The sequence below is a fragment of the Coturnix japonica genome, chromosome 9 (genome assembly GCF_001577835.2).
Source record: "Coturnix japonica isolate 7356 chromosome 9, Coturnix japonica 2.1, whole genome shotgun sequence".
Taxonomy (NCBI): domain Eukaryota; kingdom Metazoa; phylum Chordata; class Aves; order Galliformes; family Phasianidae; genus Coturnix; species Coturnix japonica.
In genome coordinates this window covers 9,159,391-9,180,423 of record NC_029524.1, presented here as the reverse complement: position 1 = coordinate 9,180,423, position 21,033 = coordinate 9,159,391, and the positions used below count along the sequence as shown (strand labels likewise).

The window sequence follows — 21,033 nt, the reverse complement described above, 5'->3', positions numbered from 1 at the left end:
ACCTGAATCTGCCAACACCTTTACCTCATTAAATATAAAATTCTGTGCCCTGATTCCTGTCAAAATATTCAGGCCAATAGATAGGGTGAAGGTCACATGAACTGAATGAAAGTAGTATATTCTACCACATGGAGAAAATAAGATACCACTACCTGACAATAAGACCAGATGTTGTATATGTTAAGTGATTACTTTTGAGGGGTAACTCAATAGAATTGAGTCATACCATGCAGCAGCTGTGGTGGACTATTCCATTCAATGAATTGAATTCCTAGTTTAAGATCTTCTACTTCAACAGACTTGATTCAAGTATTAATTCAATCTGTTGTACATCACTCATGCCTGTATTCTTCATTTTCCCTGGATACTGTATTTCTTCTACTCTGTTTTTCTGAATGAACTTCAAAGGTTTTCTACAACATATCAGTATTTCTCTGTAGCTATTAAGTAATGCAACCTAAAAATAATTTTTTTCTCATAATGCTTTCCACACAGCCTCTTCAATCACCAAGCATCTTTTGAAGTCTATAACTAATGTATGTCAAAAGTTGCAAGTAAAAGGCTATGTTGTGTTTTTTGTAGGTAAAGCAGAGCATTAAGCCTGTGGATTTTTTCAGACGAAATGAGAATGAATAGTAGTACAGGTTAACACTTCATTAAAAAATTATCCTATACCTCAAAATATCCCATGATATATAACAAATAATATACAACTCTGATCCTACTTCTAAAATTGATGCAATCAAATTAGCAAAACAAAATGCAAATCTGAAATGGCTACACAATTACTACTGTACAGATAACTGCAAATTATAAATCAATTTAATGGTTATTAAATCATATAGCTACACTATCAAAATATAACAAGTAAGCATAAATAATTTGAACTAAATATTTGTCAAAATAAATAAGGAAAAATACATCTTGCTTTTATTATGCCCATCTCTCAAGGCATCCAAGCTGGATGTGGCTCTGGACAGCCCGGTCTAGTGGTTTGCAACCTTGCACGTAGCAGGGGGGGTCAAAACAATATAATCATTGTGTTTCTTTTCTGTGATTCATTGCTTGATCTCCATCTTATTAACAATATTTTTAACTGATCAAGAAGTCAATAGTCTATGACAAATTCCATGATATATGTGGGTATTTAATGCCCACCTCAGTTAAGCCTTCTGCATCTACAGCTATTTTAACCAAGTAGATTATTCAAATAAACTTATATATATATAAAGTTTATATATAATCTTCAGAAATGCATTCAAATCTACATATGTATTCATTTGATGCATACTTCAAAGTCATACAGAACTGAGCAGTGTAAAAGTACTTTCCTAGTGTCTCCTGAGCAGGTGTGAGATATATTGAATGAGTCATGTAAGGAAAGAAAGAAGGATTTCTTAAAATTTCTTCCTTTTCAGCTTTTTAGATTACATGCCAAAGACCTACTCTATGAACCTCAGAAAACAGGTCTCAAAGGAAAAAAAAAAATTGGAGAAGATCATCTAACCCAGCCCAAAAATGCTTTCTGATTGTTATGAAGGAAACAGTTTGTGATAACAAATTATCTGCTCACTCATCCCCTGTAGTTCTTGTCTGAGTGTTTCATGATATATTTGACACCTACCTTCTAATTCAAGGGCTAACACGGGAGTACAGTCTACCTAGTGAGGAAGGTTTTCCTCCAAAAATAATTAAGCAGTTTATTTATGACAGATATATCTAGTCCAAAACGAGACTCCAAATGAGCTGACCCACTGGGTAGTTTTGGGCTACCTTTGTATTTAGGACACAGCAAGAAGAAATGTACCAATTCCCAGTTCCTTTATTAGGGCTGATTAAGTGCATTAATCCCTATGGCTGTTCACTGCTCCCATCTGTTTGTTGTAATTTATCTTAGATCCATCCCCTACTTCATTGCTTTTATTGAACAGCTGGGACCAGTTCTTCACCTTTTTCCCTTTTCAGAAGGGATCATCAGATATCCTTCCCTCTGCAGTTCTAAGCAGTGTGAGCACAATGCAGTTCAGTATCTAATTATCTTCACTCAGACATCCTTAGACATTACTCTATAAAAGGAGGTTATTTGGGGTTTTCTTTTCTGACTATTCATAAACAATGTGTCATACAGGTAAGTAGATAGACTCTCCCAGTAACAATGGAAAAGGAATAGTGTGGCTTCTAGATCAAAAGGAAAGAGACATCATCTTCCTTAAGCTACAGTTGTGCCACTCCTAGTAGAAGCAGGCAGGCTTTCCACTTACTACTAATTCATTATTTGTTTACAGGACTTCAGAGGTGGTCCTGGGTGATCTATGCAATATACAAGGGATGTCAGGAAAGAGTCTGCTACTTGAGAGGATGCTCTAGACATACTTTGCTGTCATAAAGGCTAGATCTCTGGAATTTCAGTTATCCCCCTTACCCTTGTAACAATCTCACCTGGCTAGTCTCTGTGTATACTTCAGCCCATGCTTGAGTTTGGCCAACATGTGAGCTGCTGTTGGTACAGCCTTTCAAGGCAGTAAGAGAAAAGGAGAAAGGTGTTTGATTTTACTGAAAAGTGCAACACATTCTCACACAGCATTAGGTTGAGACTGATCATCAGTTGACTAAAATCAAAACAGTAACACTAAGCTGAGGATAAGAATCCACATTAATTTGAGTTGTTACTATCCTTATGAAACTGTCTAGCAAACAGAGTAACAACTCCTACCATACCTAGAATAAAACCTAGCATCTCTCACCACAGAAGTTCCAACCTATGAATGCAGTAACACTTAGAGTTACAGAAGTACAACGCTGAAGCTCTGGTCGTGTTTGGAGTAGACGGGCAGTATCATGGCTTATTCCTCAAATGAAGGCACACAAGATTCCCTCAGGTCTGCCTTTTTTTGTTTTTTTGTCACCTTAAGTCACTTCAACATGAAAATCAATTTAAGACAACTCCAAAGATTAAAGCTCTGTGAACAAAGCAGAAACTCCAGTTCTGCACTGGTGTGGGCCTAGTGAAAGAAGCCTTAAACCTTTGCTTCAGGATTAAGAAAATGATTAGTCACACTCTGTACCCTCACTGAAAACAAACTGAATAGGGATATTATAGCTGTCGGGTTCATAAGCCTTATTACTGCAACAATTTGATGCAGAAGACAGTGTCTCATTTCCTGTCACTCACAGATTCAGACTGCACTGGAATATGCCCTCTGGGCTGTATGGAGATTTTCTGACATAAATATAACTCTGCATTGTTTGATTAATAGAAATTCTCTATTATCTCATGCTCAGTATTGTCTTTTCCTACATTTCTCTGCCCTTGGTACAGGATTGGTTCCTCTCACTTGTACTTTAGCATGTGAATATTGAGAATCATTATAGAGGCATCCCTGAAGCTCTGAAATGCTTCAAAGGTGTGATGAAAACCTATCAATTTACCTGCAGGTCTTTCCAGAGATTCTACATTTTACATAGTCATTCCCTCCTTTGTATCCCCAGAAGGGAGGGTATTGGGTTTTATTTGTTTGTTTTCTAAATTCTTACTTTTACCATTGAAGGACCTGACAGCTGGAGAGACAATGGCAAGTTTTTTCCCTCTCAAATTAGCAAATAATAAAGTTTAAATTTTGACCAGTCACTTCTAGACTTGCATTAAAAGACACTCCAGACATGCCACCCTTCTGACAAAATACAGGATTTTATTCTGCATTATAGCACCAATTATTGAAAAACAAGGACATATTTCCTTTGCCTACTTGTGAAATATTACATAATGGATGTTTATTCTCTTTTGCTCACAATAGAAATAACTTTAAGATTAGCATTTATTTATTTTTACAAATGTTAACATTTGGCCTTCCTACATTATCCCTGAATATTATTGGCTTTTGTCTTAATAGGAATTTCAGCTACAAGTATTCAGCAAAACTAATGTAAGACATCAAATTACATTAACAGCTAATAAGCTGTTTCTCTTTTAGATAAGGAACAAAAAAAATAAAAAAATAAAAAAATCAAGCACAGTGGTGTGCTTTTATGCTTAATCAAACTTCTTCAAAGAGATTAAGCTACAGCTGAAACTTCACTAATGCCTATCAACTGTATTGTGATGTTTCTTTTCTTTGTTACATATATCAAGTGAAAATTGTCAATAGAGAGGCAGCTATAATACATTTAACAGCTCATTTCCCATTCCATCTCTAAACTTCTGCCCAGGCTACCCTGCACTGCAAGCGCAGTACTAAAATTGTCTGTAATCACTGACTCTGCCACTTAACACTGAAAGTGAGCCAGGCCCCAGAACCCTGAAATTATAGCACTGGATACCAAAGGCTGGTAGAAGGGACCATCTCACTTTGTCTGCCTCCCTGCATCTACTAGATATTCCCTATTTACAATTTCAGCATTATCACATTTGTTCTCCTCTATTTCTCTGTGAAAATAAAGCCTGCAAAAAATTTGACAGCTCAATTTGTGTTCCATATTGTATCCATCTAACTTCAGAAATCAGCTTCTATAGTCTTACAAAGAAAGAAATCTAGATTTCATTCATTTTCTTCCATATAACTAATAAGACCCTTGTTTGCCTCTTGAGGTACTGTGCTCCTTTATCCTTTACATTTATACTACAATGCAATTGATCATTACCCTTAAGTAATCATTTTTAAGAAGATGGATTTTTTCTTTTTTTTTAAACAAGCTTTTTAATGAAGCATTCATTGTGAAAGGCATGGCAGGCTAATATATATTATGCTTCCGATTGTAGCAACTGAAATATTCCACAGCATTCCTGGGTTTCTGGTTTCTACACTTGCATGATTATGTGGTTCAGATCATTTATTCCTATTGTAAAATCAGATGTAGGGTATTTTATTCCTTATGCCACTCTCTCTGTTCACTTGCTGCCAATAATTAACAGCTCCTTAGTAAAAAAATACTGCATAATCACCACTGAATTTAATAGTCAATTTAAAAAATGATGGACTTGGTACAATGATGATTCATACAGAAGAAAGTGAATCACAAACTCTTATCTCTGTGCCTTTCACTGAGCTCCAAGCTATTGGTACTTAGGGACATTACTGATTAGCTATGATTTATTTTTATTTTTTTTTCAACTCAAACTTCATTGTTTGAGCATCCCATTGCATATGAGAGCACCCTGAGAATTTACAAACACCCCAGGTTATATCTGCACAATAGTGCACTTAATGGGAAAAAAAAAAGATTTAGTCTTAATTTAGAGATTAATTATACCCCAATAAGAGCAATGAACTTCCTGGAACATATTTAGATAGATACAATCTCACCACTACCAACATTATTTACTGCAAAGAAAGGCCTCAGTGCAGTTAAAATAAATTTTGCAAGAGGCATAAGAAAATAAGTACAATAAAAAAAGATAGCAGCTAAAGCTCAGTATGATTTATCTTGGCTACAGAGACTGTGTAATGTAGAAAAAAATACAGTTAAGTTTACAATATAGAGAAAGCCTAGACACAAAGAAAACATTTGTGCTGCTTCATGGGGAAGAAAGAAGGAAAAAAAGGCTTTACTTTCTTATTTTCTTCCCTGGTGTTAAGTACATATTATCATTTTGTTCCCCCGTACTTTTCCTTTCATCAAGTGCATATTAGCACCTGGCCTCTGTTCTTCCCTGCAACAAGAGAGGCTTGCAACTAAAAAACAGTTGGATTTTGTTGAACAGTACTTCTGTGGTTAGCAATCCAAAGAGTCAGGAACTTGAGAAAAACACAATCAAATAATAGTGACTAACAGGTATGTGTTGATGTGCTCTTACCCCACACATGTACTTCCCTGAGTGAAATAGACAGCACAGTCCTTTTTCTTGTCTTATTCTTTACCTCTAAATCAAGGTAGAGATACTTCACCTATCACAGAGTCCCTAAAACTAGAAAGCTTGGTTCAAACTTTGCGGTTTGAATAAACTCCTTAAGAAACTGTCAAGCAACCATGTTAAGCTTGGCCTACTTCTATTAATCCTTTCGAAATAAGGGATTGTTTTAAATCTGTTTTACTGTACTAGAGTCCACAGCACTGTTGATTCTGCCCTTTTAAGTCCCTACTTTCTTGCCAGCCTTTGTAACTTTAGGAACAACAATGCTGGAGTAGATAAAGGAAGTCTTATCCAGATTCAAGCCTGAGATTAATAACAAAGAAGTGGACAGTTTTCACAATTTTAGTTCACATTGCTTGTTTCAAGTAGAACTTTATGATTCAGTTCATCCTAATTTAACACTGAAATTCTAGGAAGTCACCATGTCACATTGTATGACCCTGGGCTGTTATACTTTCGTTTGCTTTGTTGCTTCAGTGAATTATCCAGGATTCACAAGTGTTATTTTAGTGCATGTCAGCATCTATGAGCTAAAAATTACCTAACAATTCACAGAGTGGTCCTCAAGGAAGAACTTTACCAATTAGGATATGTTGTAGATCTTAGGAGGAAGCAAGTAGAAGGGCTGAAAAGCAAAAGATCTAAAACTGTGGAATGGATGGCAGAAAACTGCCCATATCAGTCCCGAAGATTACAAACCTGCTACAATCATCCTGCAAGCTAGCTCTGTACAGAACCAGTGCATGTTGTGGAAGTGTGTCAAGAAACCAAGCAGAACTTGTATGCTCTATGTGCTTTGAGAAAGATGGGTGGAGGTTTTCACAGGAATGGCAGTTGAAATGAACCATGAACAAGCCCTGAGCTGTGATGTAATTACCAAAGTAGATATGCCTCAGGTTTAAGAAAGATACACAGTTTTCTTCTTCTGTGGGCATTTACATATGGCCATTGGTAGGCATTAATTTCTAAATTTCTATTTTCCATGTGGTTTCTGCCTTTCCTGTTTCCAGAGCTGAAAAAAAGTTGAGGTTACAGTCATACCAGCTACTCTAATTAAAACACTGCATTGCAGTGATGTGACTTAACAGTTCTAGTGAGTTAGAACAGGCTCAGCACTGGGGACAAAGTATTCAAAAAATCTTAGCCTTTTCAGTTCCATCCCTGCCAAAACTTCTGTCTAGTATGAAGTTCTTCATATTGTAATTATGTTAATCTTGCCCAATGGTGAGATTATGATCAGATATTATCCAAACAGGTTATGACATTTGCTGGGCAAATCCACAGCAGTGGCAATGCTTTAAGTGTGTGAGAGCCATCCTGAAGGTTCAAGATCCCTATGATCTTTAGCAGAGAAAAAAAAAAAAAAAAAAAATCTAGTTTGAAATACATTCTTATAAAGCATATCTTAAAGTTCTTTTGTTACAAAATCCTTTTAGCAATCTCGTTGCCTTTCTTTTTATGCAGCCTTTTGAAAAATCTTAGAAAGGAAATAGAAACTGCTAACCATCTTTTCTTTGCATTTCAGGTATTGTTGCAGTTCTTTTCTGTGGAGTCACACAAGCCCATTATACCTACAACAATCTCTCATCAGATTCCAAAATGAGAACTAAACAGGTAGGATATGGAAATAACAGGCTGCCTTCAACATGTACAATGAATAGACAAAATCTGAAATATAGCTGGATGGAATTCTGTTAGAGCAACTGAAAAGGTCTATGCATTCAATAGGAGAAAGATAAGATTTTCCTGGGGAAAACGTAACAGTTCTCTGGCCAAACAAAAAAGTAATAATCTGTTCTTCCCAAGATACCTGAGATGTCACTCAAGGAGACAAAGGGTAAGGAGATAACAGTTCAGATCAGTTTCTGTAGAAAAAAGGCTACAAGGTTAAGAAAATCCAAGAGCTCTGCTAAAGAAGAAGTGTTCTGGGAGGTTAGATCCATGTGGACTTTTGGAAAAGTACTAAAGATGGCAGTCCTGCCCACTGTCTTTAGTGATGATATCACGTAATTTTTACTTTGTTAAAAAACTGATGTAATTAGATAAACAATTTCCCTTTTGTTATTTAAAGCTCAAAGATGAAAACTGCATGGCCTGTTTTAGCTTGAACAAGTACAATTGCTGAAAAGCATGGGGCTGTTCTCAGTACCAGAGAGGTGGCATCGCATTGGTGGAAATACTTCCCAGCACAGAGATTTTTGTCAGACTACACAGTGGCTCCCTGGTTTCTGTGATAAGTCATTTGAATGTTGTTTGCTTCACATTTAATGTTGATTTGTATGTCCCAAATACCTCAGGCAATAGAAAAATCCATCTCCTAGAACAAAATGGAAATGTAAGGTCCAATACTACAATTTCCATTATGCAATCCAATGTTTTTCAGCAGTTCTTCTGTTTTAAGTTTTAGAAATGGAATACAGAAACTTTTACCCCTTCTTGCACATCTCAAAAATCAATTTAATCAAAAATCCAATTTTCTATCAATAACAGTTTGATAGAAAAAAAAAAAAACCACTGCCTGTAGTATTAGTTCAACTGTCAGACTCTTACAGATTTTAAATCAAAACAAGTTTCTGGTCAGTACTTCCAGAATGAAATGTTATCTAGTGAACAGGATAGGCCTTCTCAATTGCATTACTTCATACCAGGGGAGGCTGATTATTTGAGAAAATATTCTAGCAGAAGGGGACCTTTTCTCTGGTGAAGGTATTATAAAAATAGCACTTAAATCTACTACAGAAATGCTTTTATTTTGCAGAAATACTGAATTCCATATACCATTACTACTCTTGCGTATAATTGTTAAAATCTGAATGTAAGGCTGTATCAGGGATTCATCCACATGATTTAGTGATACATAGGCAGAGAAAGATTGCTCATTGAAATTTTAATTACATCTGGAACTTAACTACAGAAATAACCAACATTTTGTTTAAATGCAAACAGGCTTTGTTTGCTTTCATGCTTTCATTTCCAGTCATTCAGCAGTTCCAAAGAGAATAGTGAACAGGCTGAACCTATGCTTGAACATAGAGAAAAATAATTCAAATTTCATTGTGTAACAAGTTTTTATGGATACCTCCTGTTCTGCTTTTCTCTTCCTCCTTAAGCTCCAAATCCGCAGCCTCTCTGACAATATTGCAGTTCAAAAATTCCTTTGAATTCTTCTAATTTATTTTTCTAATCCACAGATTACCTTTCCACATATAGCTGTTTTGGTGAGATCTGCACTCCCCTTTTCTTTCTTATCCCACTAGGTATTGTCTTGAAGAAAAGTTTACTAAGCCACACACTTAGTATTCTCATAATTATGTATGACTTTAGTGCATTATAAATGTTGCTAAGACTGATTGCCTTCCTCCCAAATTAAATCATTTTTTATTGCTATTTACAGGCCAAAAGAGAGGCCTTATTAGTTCATTTATATAATCACTCCAGGGCACACTATCATTTTTTACAATATGACAGGTCCTTCAGTATGAACTGGTGAGCTGTAGTGCATACTGACAAGACAGTGAGTTGAGACTGAAGCTAAAACTAATAAAAAAAATTGGAAATGAGATATAAAACTGTAAATCAGACAGTGAAGTTATGTTATTTGTCTAAAGACTGATGCTTCTTCCCTTCTGTCTTGCATAATTTTATTTCCAATTTCTACTGGCTGTTATAATTTCATAGCTCATTGATAAAATTCAGTACACAGTGACAATGGCTTGAGGCCATGCCGCTGAGTCCTGCATTTTTCATAATACCTCATCGTTTGCTCTGAAAAGCACATAAAAAAAAAAAAGGCAGGTATGAATTTCTTCATATACTAATATCAAATTAAAGCTTATCTCTTGTTCTTAAACAAGAATTTAGAACTCTATTAAGAACATCTGTTGAAGGATGCCATATGATTACTAGTCCCCATGTATTCTTAATTATCCAATCACTGCCCAACATTCTATAAAAGAGTAATACTACATTTTAAGGATCTAAAACCTACAAAAGCTGAAAGTAATGTAGATCTTGTCATAGATAATGGATTATTTTAACACTGTCATTAGATGAAAGAGATTTGGTGAAAATGCAGACTTTAGAGAGTTTTTATTCAATTCAAATGACCTGAGTCTCACTAAATATTTATACAAATTCTCTCCATGTTCTTATTATTTGTTAGTATGAGTGATGTTTAATGGTAGTATTTTTAAGTCATCATTGACCTGATTACAGTCTTAGGGACTGTAGCATTAAAATTGACACTCCCTACCATGCCAACAAGATTAGGTCAAACAGAGCGCTCTTGAAATCAATACATATAAAGTTTAATTTGTCCAGTATATCTTCAGTGAAGGAGAAGATGGAACTGCTAGCGCATTATCAAAAGTTATTTGATTCTGTGCAGTTTTTGCTAGAATTATTTACAGCCGCTAGTATAACCTCAGAAAAAGCTGCAGGCTAATATCTGCTTCTAAATCTTAGGATACCATAGTCCAGATTTTACACTGTGCTCCACAGAAATATGGTTCTATTGGGTTGATTTGCTCAGGCACAAGTAAATCAGTGACTGGGCAGGATGTTGCTTGATAAAGAGAAATTACCTGTTTGCTGAAAGTGGGCAGACCATAAATCTCTACAGGTCAGCTCTAGTAAGGGATTCATGGAAAATACTGTATTTCCTACAGGAAGATAAGATATTCTTCACTATTTTTTTTTGTCTCTGCACTCCAGTATTTTCACTCAATGACCAAGCATAGATCAGCACCATTTCCTAGTGATGAAGTGTTAAGAAAAGCTTCTAACTTTCTGTAACAACTATAAATATTATCCAACATGCTTATGAGCTACCTCATTTGCTAGTTGTTTTTGTCACTTAATGCCATGGAATATTCACAATGAAGAGACCAGAGCAATGCCTCTCTTAGGGTAAGTGTATTACGCTCTTTGCTTTCAGACAAAATACTGTGCCAGAAAGTTGTAAGTTCTGGAAAGGGAATTAAGAAACCCATCTCCTATGGAAGCAGAGAAGGGGGAATACCAGAAGGTACAGCAAGTTATGTCCTGCCAACAAGGGATTATGTTGCATACTACCATACCTGTCTCCATTTATTCCACCAGTCTAATCCTTGTTTATATAGTGACCTCTGAAACACCTGCGTCTATCAAGTTCCTGAGAGCTGCTTTCTGAAATTAAGTGCAAGAGCCTTTCTTACTGAATTACTTGCTAAACAGTTACTGTTCCTGATAGCAAACCGTTTGGGGAACACCTGCCCTTATAGAGAAAAGCTGCTGGCCTGATTGTTCAGCTGCTCTGGGAGTGCAGTATGTACAAGATGTAGTGTTAAGATTTCAGTGGCCCTTCACCTTCAAAGTCTTTATGAAGGCTAAAGAATAGGGCAAAGGTAAAAATGAGATCTCAGTACTACATAACTTCGGAGAAACTTTAAAGGAGCACTTAGTGCTCCTAGGACTACTTCAGCAAATTAACTGATGCTGGAAGACTGAAAATTCAGACTCTGATCTTAGTCCTTTGCCCACTGATGGACATAGTACTGATTTATTCAAATTTTCATCTTCATACTATAATGCAGATGTGATTATCTCTGATTATGGAAAATCATCACCTCGTAGAGAAGTAGCTAATATCATTTGAAAATCTCTTGAAAATACATTTAGTCTTCAAAAGTTGTTAAGCTCATTTATGACATAACTATACATTTTTCATCAAGTTAGGGATTAATCAGCTATTTTCTACATCATAAATTGAGCTGTATTCCAGGCAGTTGGGTGTAGCAAATATGTTTTTTAATTCTTCAATAACTGTGGCTTTGGTACTGCTATTTATATGAGTCTTTAAGAAGTAAAACATTTACAACTATGAATATTTCTCAAGTATATAGCCTATATTAATTTATCTCTGGTTAATGAATACTATTTTCTGTTATCAGATATTGGATTGTTTATAGATAATTAGTTTACATTTCTAGGAAGAAAAGGCCACAAAAATGTCAGGATGTAATGGCTCTTACAGTTCAGTCTCTTGACTTTTAAATAATTCAAGAGCATTTCCAGACCAAGGAAAACCCTACTTGGAGCAAAATGTCTTTGATGATTAGCAAAGGAGCAACCACTACAGCGCATAATTCTCATTTTGAGATGAACAGCCTAATTGGCAGCTGTTGTTGTGATTTGTTGAGAAATGCTACTTAGGAAAAAATGACCTTTAAAGTACTGAGAGATCAGATGTGCCCACATAAATGATTGGCAGAGACTGAAATAAATTTATTTTGAAACAACGCTACCACCAGTACCGAATTCTAATCATTCTTTGCGTAAGTGCTGTGCACAAGGAGACAATCCACAATCACAGCACCTATGGGAAAATTTCTTACTAGAATGCTTTTGTTAGTTTCTGAGGTATACAGTATCAGTAAAATGTAATACTGGCTGAAATAAAATGACAGATTTGATGGTTAATACTGAGATAATAAACTGGAAATTGTTTAACTAATAAATAACACATCTGGCACACACACACACAAAACAGGGAGAGAACCTAGCCTAAAGGAGCCAATAAAATGCAAATTCCTGTTAAGCATTTAACAGATTGCATGCATAAACTACACTGTTTCATTTTAGCAGAGACTGAACATAAAAGTTAGGCCTGATGTACACTGTCCCCTTGTTTCTCATGGTATTTGCTTAGGTATTCACCATCAATACAGATTTAGCCTAGTAACCCGTCACTCTCATCTTGTGCTTTCTCTCTCAACTTTGGGGTTTACCTCCTGAGCCACTGATGAGCTTCAGCTGCACCACCAGCACACTGGCTTAGTAGTCTGTTCCTGAGATGGACAGTCACTCACTAACTTGATGCATCTGTACACAGCCAGTGGGTCTGCTACAAACAGGCTGCCCTAGCTTCTAAATTGCCGCCTTATCACAAATTGAATATGCATCACATGCATAGTGTTTGTACTAATTATTACCTTTAAAATGGATTGGGATTGACAGAAAGTATACAATGAATTCCAGTTCTCCAAAGAGTTATTTTCTACATTTAGAAGAAAAAACTGAACATTGGGCATGTGCCAGATGCATTATTTGACCAGATGCACCATAAGATCTTATGGAACCCTGCAGAATAGTATAATGCTATAAAGAAAGCCAAAGCTGCTTACTGTACGGGTTTAATAAGAAAAATGATAACACAAGAAAATCTTGATTTCTATAAAAGGAATTTTACTACACTGTCTTTCAGTCTGAATATCTCAACAAAATCCTTCATTATCTGACTGATGTTCCTGATTTCTTAATCATGCTAAAAGAATGTTAATCTTCAGTCTCCTTACATGCAGCTCCTCGTACATTAATGTGAGATGCCTTTACTGTTTCCTCTCTTCTTACCTGTGAGCTACAAGGAGGATGGTAGGCAGCTAGGAAATATTGCTTCAAGTAAGCTGAGAACAGTTAGCCTTATAAGTACTGTATATGAGTAATTAGCTTAGAAAAGAAATCCTTTATTTTTTACAAGAGGAAATGAGAAATACTGCTGTCCTGGATATAACACTGAAAATATTCAATGGTTGCATACAGAAATCTTGTCTGTGTTTGATATAGAACATATCATATTCTTTAATCTCCCCTTTACTCTGTTTTTGCATACCAGATTTAGCACTTCCTTAACTCAGTGTGCAGATTTACCCTGACCTCATTAATGATAAGACATATTTGATAGGATCTAATCAGTATTTTATAAGGAATAGTACATTCAAGCATCTTCCACCCACAAAGACCCAGGAAAAAACAAAAAACAAACATACAGTATTTTGGATACAAGAAAACCGGATCTCCTGAAGCACAAACCACAAGTTTCCCTTCATTTTGCTTACAAACAGAAACTGGAAAATACAAATGCTCAAATGTAATTGGTACCCTGAAGAAATCCAGAACTGTAGTGAAAGCAGTTCTTCTACAGAGAAACTTGTCTTCTTGAAAAATGTTATTTTTGATGCTAGTAGGATAAGGAAGCATAATGCCATATGCAAAATAGCTTCCAAATAGATTCATTAAAATATGTTTAAACCTATTAATAATTTAAGGAAAATGTTTAAAGTTCTTTGATTGTTATTGTTTACTCTTTATAGCACAGAAGCAGATGCCAGCCATTAGCTAACATATTCCAACTGGAATTAAAACCTAAAAGCCAAATTCTCATTGCAATGGAGCAGAATACATATGGGAATTTCAAAATGAGTTGCAAGAAAGAGTCACAAATGAGTCACTCAATCAATGCAGAAGAGCAAAACTGTATGGGGCTACATAAGATACTGCAAAACCAAAAAGCTGAATCATATTGCGATGCAGGTCATGCACTTTTACTTCTTGTCTGTCATTGTATCTCTTAATCTTTTCACAAGAGCTTTGAAGGACGACCAATTTGTAGCTGTAAAAGCTGCTTCTACCGCAAGGAAGGGAGACAAATGCCTAAAAGTCGCCCTGTATTGCAAATGTGTTCAGAAGAAAACAAAGTTTGCAGAATTCCCCTTCCAAGGCAACTTAATTACAAGAATAATGATAGAATTGTTAACTTTTCTATAACTAGAACTGAAGTTTATTGAAGTCAGCATAAAAATTCTCATGAGATTCTGAATCTGGTTATATTATCACAAGTGCATAATGACACTTCTACTGTTCTTCATGCTTTATTCATGTAAGTAACAAATATATTGAGTTTCCAACTTTGAACAGTGTCTCTTGTCAATTAATTGATAAAAGAGAATAACAAAGCTCTTTCTGAAGGCTGATTTTAATAATGTAATTAAAGATTTTGGCAGATTCTTTGTAAATACAAACCATCCTATGCTTTCTTTCACCCTAAGGTCAAACTTTTTTTTTTTTTTAAAGAAGTTCTGTGCATTTTTTACTTTTCAAATCAAGGTCTGTCACTCTCATTGACTGAAGTATTTAAAAAAAAAAAAAGATCTGAATTTATCTTCTTTATTTACAAGATTTTTTTGGTTTAAATTTCTTTTTTTTAAGCAAAGCCATTTCAGACCATTGAATTTTTAAGAAAGAATTTGCCTTAATGTCTGGAACATACTTTTTTCCCTTACTGTTACTAGTCAGAAGTTAGCATATTCTATGCTAGTAATACAACCATCTTCTTAGAGACAGAGTTTTGGCAGTGGGGTGTAGATAATGCCACAAAAAATAATCAGACTATATAAAAGAGAACTTGTAAGAATTTGCCTCTGTTAGTGTTTGTAATGACCAAATACAGGTTAGAGTCTATCATGAATTTGAGTCAGTTTTACTGATTCTTCATCGGAGCCTGTTATTCTAGAGACAAGCACTATATCATTGTGCTGTGAAGATTCATTGCAGCTGTATCAAACAGTTCAGACAAGAGCTTCAAATTCAAGCATTCTTTTTCAGATTTTGAAATCTCTAATGAAAAGGAAGAGATTAAGTAAAGTAATTACACTATGATAAAGACTTTTACAATCTTACTAAAAAATATGATGCTTGCATACTCACAGCATTTTAATTCAAAATAGGGAAAAGCAATTTTCATCAACTACTGATTTATCAATATCCTTGACTTCACAGAACATTTTTGACAGCTGTGTTCTAATTAAATAGTATTATTCAAATATCATAAATTTTATAACCATCACTTAACACTGACTGCTTGGGATTTTTTAATAGCTCTGTCACCGCCAAGTCTCTCTTACTAAGTATAATCAATTTTACATCTCAGTTCCCCAGCTGATCTGAGACCATTACAACTTTCCCTGTTTTAATATTATACAACGATATCTTCCTCTAAGACAAGCTATATACAGGTGGCATTCTTCCATGTTCTAGCTAAACCATGTACCTGCAAGAGGTGGATGACATTCCTTCAGCAGGTATTAAGTAGAGGAATATAATTTTGCCACGAGGGAATAAAAACCACTGAGGTTTGCAGGAAGTAAATTCTTAAGAATGTCATTCAGTTTTTACCCAGTACTCTCATACTAACATTACTCCCCTGAGATAAAAGAGTGCAGCTTGTAATTCTACTCTTACCCAGTACTTTGACAATCTTCACTCCCTTGAGATGAAAGAAGGCTCCTTAAAATATTAATATTTGAGAAACGTTACATTTTCCATCTCCTCAGCCATTAAGGGATTGTGGTATAGAATATGTTCATTTTCTCCTTCAAAGAATTCTATTTTTATTACAGCAGAGATGGAAATGTAGTGCGTTCCAAGTTCCAGGTGCACTAATTACTTACCTAGATAAGCTCTCTAATGCTCAGAGAAAATTGAAGTAGTGCTATAAGATGGATCAACATGAAAAACCTGTTCTGGTGTTATTTCCCTAACTCAGAATCACACTTAATTGCGAGTGATAGAGAAAAGGAATAAGAAAAAAAAAAGTTTCCTGGATAAACAGTATTTACAGTAAGACCTGAAATGTAGATAATTTCCACTCATTCCTTTCTCCACCAGTAAGAGCTGAACTCTAAGTGATACTTCCAAGAAGACTATGCCAACTTCAAATAGATTTTTAACATCTCTCTGTGCACTTACAATGGCTAAGTGTGATAAAAAACAACAGGGTATTTATTGAACTATGGGTTTTTAAATGCCTACATACTATGTTAAATAGTTTCTTTTTAAATCACCTTTTGTAAGATCCATTCTTTACAGGAAAAAAAGAAAAAGTGAGTGACATTTCTAGTTGCTTTATTTACTGAGCTAACACCTAAATCCAGTGCCCAGATTATGCTCATTTTTCTTACTCTGTACTACACTCTATGAGACGTGTTGACATTACTTCAAATTTATATTAATAATTTATTACAAATTTTTTTTTCAGAGCTATAAGCAAATTTATAGTCTCTGTGGAGAAGCTGAAATTGCACATTACAAATGAGAGGTTATTCTGTTTTATACAGAAAAATAAGTTAATGCTATGTATATATTATAATGTTTTCTAGAATAATTTTCTGGTAGCCCTAGGGAAACTAATGGCAGCATGCAATCATTTTAATGCCAATTTCATTTAAAGTAGAAAAAGGTTAGTTGGCTGTGTGGGAGACAAGGGAAGAGAATTTATGGTTATGAACAAAATACTTAAGGACTTGTCTAGACAAGTTTGCTGAGAGAAAAGGATTGAGAAGTTTAAAATCAATAATGTCATGAAAGCACTTCAGGCAGGAGTTAAGAGCATGAACCTACTGTTGAAGACTACTGAGAAAATGTACAGCAAAAAAACCCAATGATGTAGCAAATATTTTTTCTTTTAAAAACTATATGACAGAAAAGAATTTGAAAATATAAGAAACTTTAGTTTCAGAAACTACTGGCAGCAGATTAATTTTACATTACTTTAAGTCTAGAATGCAATCTTGTAATGAAAAGTCAAACATCACCCAGCTTTGAAACCTCCAGAGAAACTTTATCTCTTCCCAGCAATTAAAGCACGCAGTGCAACTCCCCACAGTGATGCCCCTTCCTCAAAAGTTTTCTATAGATACATGTCTATATCTATAGATATGTAAATCACACTGTGACACTCCTGAAAGACTGTTTAAATAGCTAGAAATATTTGTCAAGAGACATTCCCACACAGAAACAGGACCACATTTACCCACTGTATGGAAATGCACAGATGTGATAATCCTCATTGGTCTCTAGGTGTCATAATTTGAGTCTTTTTGACAAGTAGCTTTTCATTTAAATTTAATTTAAATTTGAATAATTTAAGTCTACTAAATTGCAAATACTTCTTTTGTGTTTGTTCTTATGTTGTTCATCAGTGCAGCACTAAACGGGGACAATAGAGTGTGAGCTTGGGATAACTGATGATGCTGCCATGGGGCCTGCAATATTCTCTCATATACTCCTAGACTTTATACCTCTTTCCCTGTGAGAGCTGTTTTAAATAATGATTCTGACAGCTCTCATTTTTCCTTTGTTAGATCTTAGTGACTGCTATTAGATATTATTTTTAGAAGCACAAACACATCACACGAAGTACATAAACCCATGGAAGATCAAGAAAATGTCTCCATAGAAACATTCCCAGTAGAATGATTTATGACTGTTTGTAGACAGATTGACAAACTTTGGCCCTAATTCTGTATCTCCTGAGCCCAAAAGTGATTTCAGAAGTGTAAATCCTCATCGCCTCTCCTCTCCAGATATTCAACAGAAATGATTTATTTTTTCCAGATGTGTAGAAATATGAAAATTCATATTTGATATTAGGTTTTATATAATCAGCTGCAAGGGCAATCAAAAACATCCCCTCAAGGAAAATGATGATTATTATGGCTTTGCTTATTCAGTGTGTTTTTTGTTTGTTTTTGTTCTGGTTTTTGATTCATGTTCTCTTAATATAAATTATCGCAGAATACAGAATAACTTTGTGATAAAGAGTGATTAAACACTGCTTATAATTATGTTCTCTCTTTCAGTTGTTCGAGTTCATGAACTTCTTAGCTGAGAATGTCATCTTCTGTTACATGGGACTTGCACTGTTCACCTTTCAAAATCATATCTTCAGTCCTCTTTTTATATTTGGTGCATTTGTATCCTTTGTGCTAAAGAACTCTACATCTAAGTATATACTTATATTTGTGTGTATGTGTAAATAATGTGTGCTCCATGTTTTAAAAAAATAAAAAGCCTACAAGCAAAACCATCAGCTCCTTAGATCCCCAAAAATCTGATTTTTGTCATGTCCACAGAAATCACTTTTATTTTGTGTATCTCAAAATTTGGCTTGATGCACATATGCTGGTGGTTTTACAACTTCTGCTGTTTTACAGATATACTGCCTCCACATAGAAATGTGCCATAAGCAGAACCTCCCCGATGCTACCTAAGTTATATTAAGTCCCAAGGAATAAATTCACAGCTGAGCATTGCTCAGATCTTTCCGCCTTCACATGTGATATTTCTAGTACACACAATTATTTATATCACACATGCTAGAGATACAAGTTTTGTGCCTTCATTTCTGTCACGGTTCTTCAGCGAGTCCATTACCCATTCACACAGTGCTATTACTTCTTTTCACTTTAATCATTCACATAATGATTTTTCTTCAACTCAAATCAGCAGCACTTTTGCTTATTGCTTTTTAATGAACAGTTGAAGCTTTGAAATTTAGGATTATACAGTTTACTTGCGTTAAATTTTTGTGCCATTTCCAAATGATTAAGGTCTGCACCACACTTCGGTTAGCAAAAAGGTTGTTTGAGATGGCAGAGAGGGCTCAAGAAGGCACTCACCACCACAGCACAAAGGAATCCTGCAGTCAGCATAGGGAGAAATTAGCATGCGAAAGCAGCTCTCAGCAGCCCAGCTGAAAGCCTGCGTTGCAGAGCACCATCAGGAACTCAGCCTTTTTCCTCTTGAACTAGCCTGGATATTACAGGGCAAGCAAAGCAACTGCTGCTAATGCTTGTTCTCCCAGGTATGTGGGAGCTCTAAGCAAGCTCTTGGCATTACAGATATGATGCACTCAGACACTGCCACTCAAGTGCTTCATTGATTCTACAGTATGCAACACATCTCAGACTCTCACAACCATAATTGAACTCTAAGAATCACAAGATGGAAGAAGGAGGGGACCTGCTAAACACATGTATAAGGCATCATGGTTTGTTTTTTTAAAATCTGAAATAGCCATGTTTCTCATTAAATAACTTCTGTGATAGTTTGACAAATAAGTAACAAAGAGCTCCTTTCAAAAAAAAAAATCACCAAAAAAGTAAAAGAAAAAAAAGCACTGGATTTAGGCAATAGGAGCTGTCAGGAAACAAGAAAGTAATCATGTCCAAAAGCATATTCTTTTCAAATTGCTGCTGAAGGAGATAATGCCATCACTGCAATCAACGGCAGTGATTTGACTGAAGAACTGTAGATGAAGTCACATGATACAAATGTGACGAGTGAAAGAGCGATTGAAGTGGGATATGCAATGATGAATTCAAAACCAGGGTATCTAGGGAAGACAGCCTCTGCCACTGCACAGTTTTATAGTGCAATTGGAACCAGAAGGACGTGATATGTAAAATATCAAGGTAGACAAACTCACTTTTATTTCACTTACACATCTAGAATAACTGTGTAGATATGTAGGTTTAAGTTAACTCCATTGTTTTGGCTTTTGTTTTTCCAGTAGTTCCTTCACTATTTTCCTCATCATCTTACACTTTAGCTGGCAGTCTTTGTAGCAAGAGCTTGCAACATATATCCACTTACTTTCCTTTTGAATTTTGGTCGAAAACAAAAAATTCCCAGAAATTTTCAACACATGATGATGTTCTCAGGTAAGTGCAATTTTGATATTGTTCCTGTTCCCATCAGTCACCCTTAACTAGAAGCAGTAAGTCACAAAAAAGTCACTGTCTCAGAATTCAAGATGCCTCCTTAAAGCCACCTAATGGATAAAGTCTTAGCAATTCACTTCACTGTAGACCTGTTTCAGTTAACTTCCTTGGAAATACATTACCAAGAAAAGTCTGTCTTTTATTCAATTGCCAGTTTGGAAATACCATGTTTTTATGTTGGGTTATTTGAGAGGCATTTGTAGTATAGTTGGCAGCATACTAAGAAATAAATACCGAACTTTGAAGATGTTCATACTGAAACATCATGGTTTTCAACAGTTCTTTTTCATTTCAGGGAACAGTTTTATTCTGAAATATGACTAGGAGAAATTAATTCCAGGAAATTTTCCATGTGTATTCCAGCTGTTATCAAAGAAGTTTACTCTATAAACTCAGGTTTACTTTCAAAATTGGGTTTTTACTCATTTTTAAATCTCGTTAGCAGTGTAGTATAACAAAAAAAAAAATAAAATACAAAAAAAAGCCAAGTTCTATTCTCAGCACATCATCCACTGAACTGTTAAAATCTCAGCTGGAAAATATATTTTTGGACTTGCAAAAGTTAGAAATAACTCCGCTTGATTTTTCTGAGGCAACTTAAACTCAGTTTAAGTAAGAATACTTGAAAGCTAAGAATATTTGTTAACTGAAAGACAAAAATGGGTCTTCCAATGACATTTGTGAAATCATTTTCTAAGGTTAGAAATTCAGCACTTCTTTGTCTTTCTTGCTTTTTTATACAAAAAACTATTCCTATTTTTATAAACTTAAGTTTTTGATTGACAGCTCTGATGTACACCGATCCAT

General features: G+C 35.2%; 1 protein-coding gene across 2 annotated transcripts in view; it reads left to right on the top strand.

Moving 5' to 3' along the window:
* The window catches only part of SLC9A9 (solute carrier family 9 member A9), a 147,339-nt gene that overhangs the window by 54,216 nt on the left and 72,090 nt on the right, over positions 1-21,033 (top strand). For both annotated transcript variants that reach the window (XM_015871486.2, XM_015871485.2), the window contains exons 9-11: positions 7,374-7,462; positions 18,304-18,417; positions 20,055-20,166. In XM_015871486.2, coding sequence (XP_015726972.1) covers positions 7,374-7,462; positions 18,304-18,417; positions 20,055-20,166 — 315 coding nt within the window. The remainder of the gene's footprint in view (positions 1-7,373; positions 7,463-18,303; positions 18,418-20,054; positions 20,167-21,033) is intronic.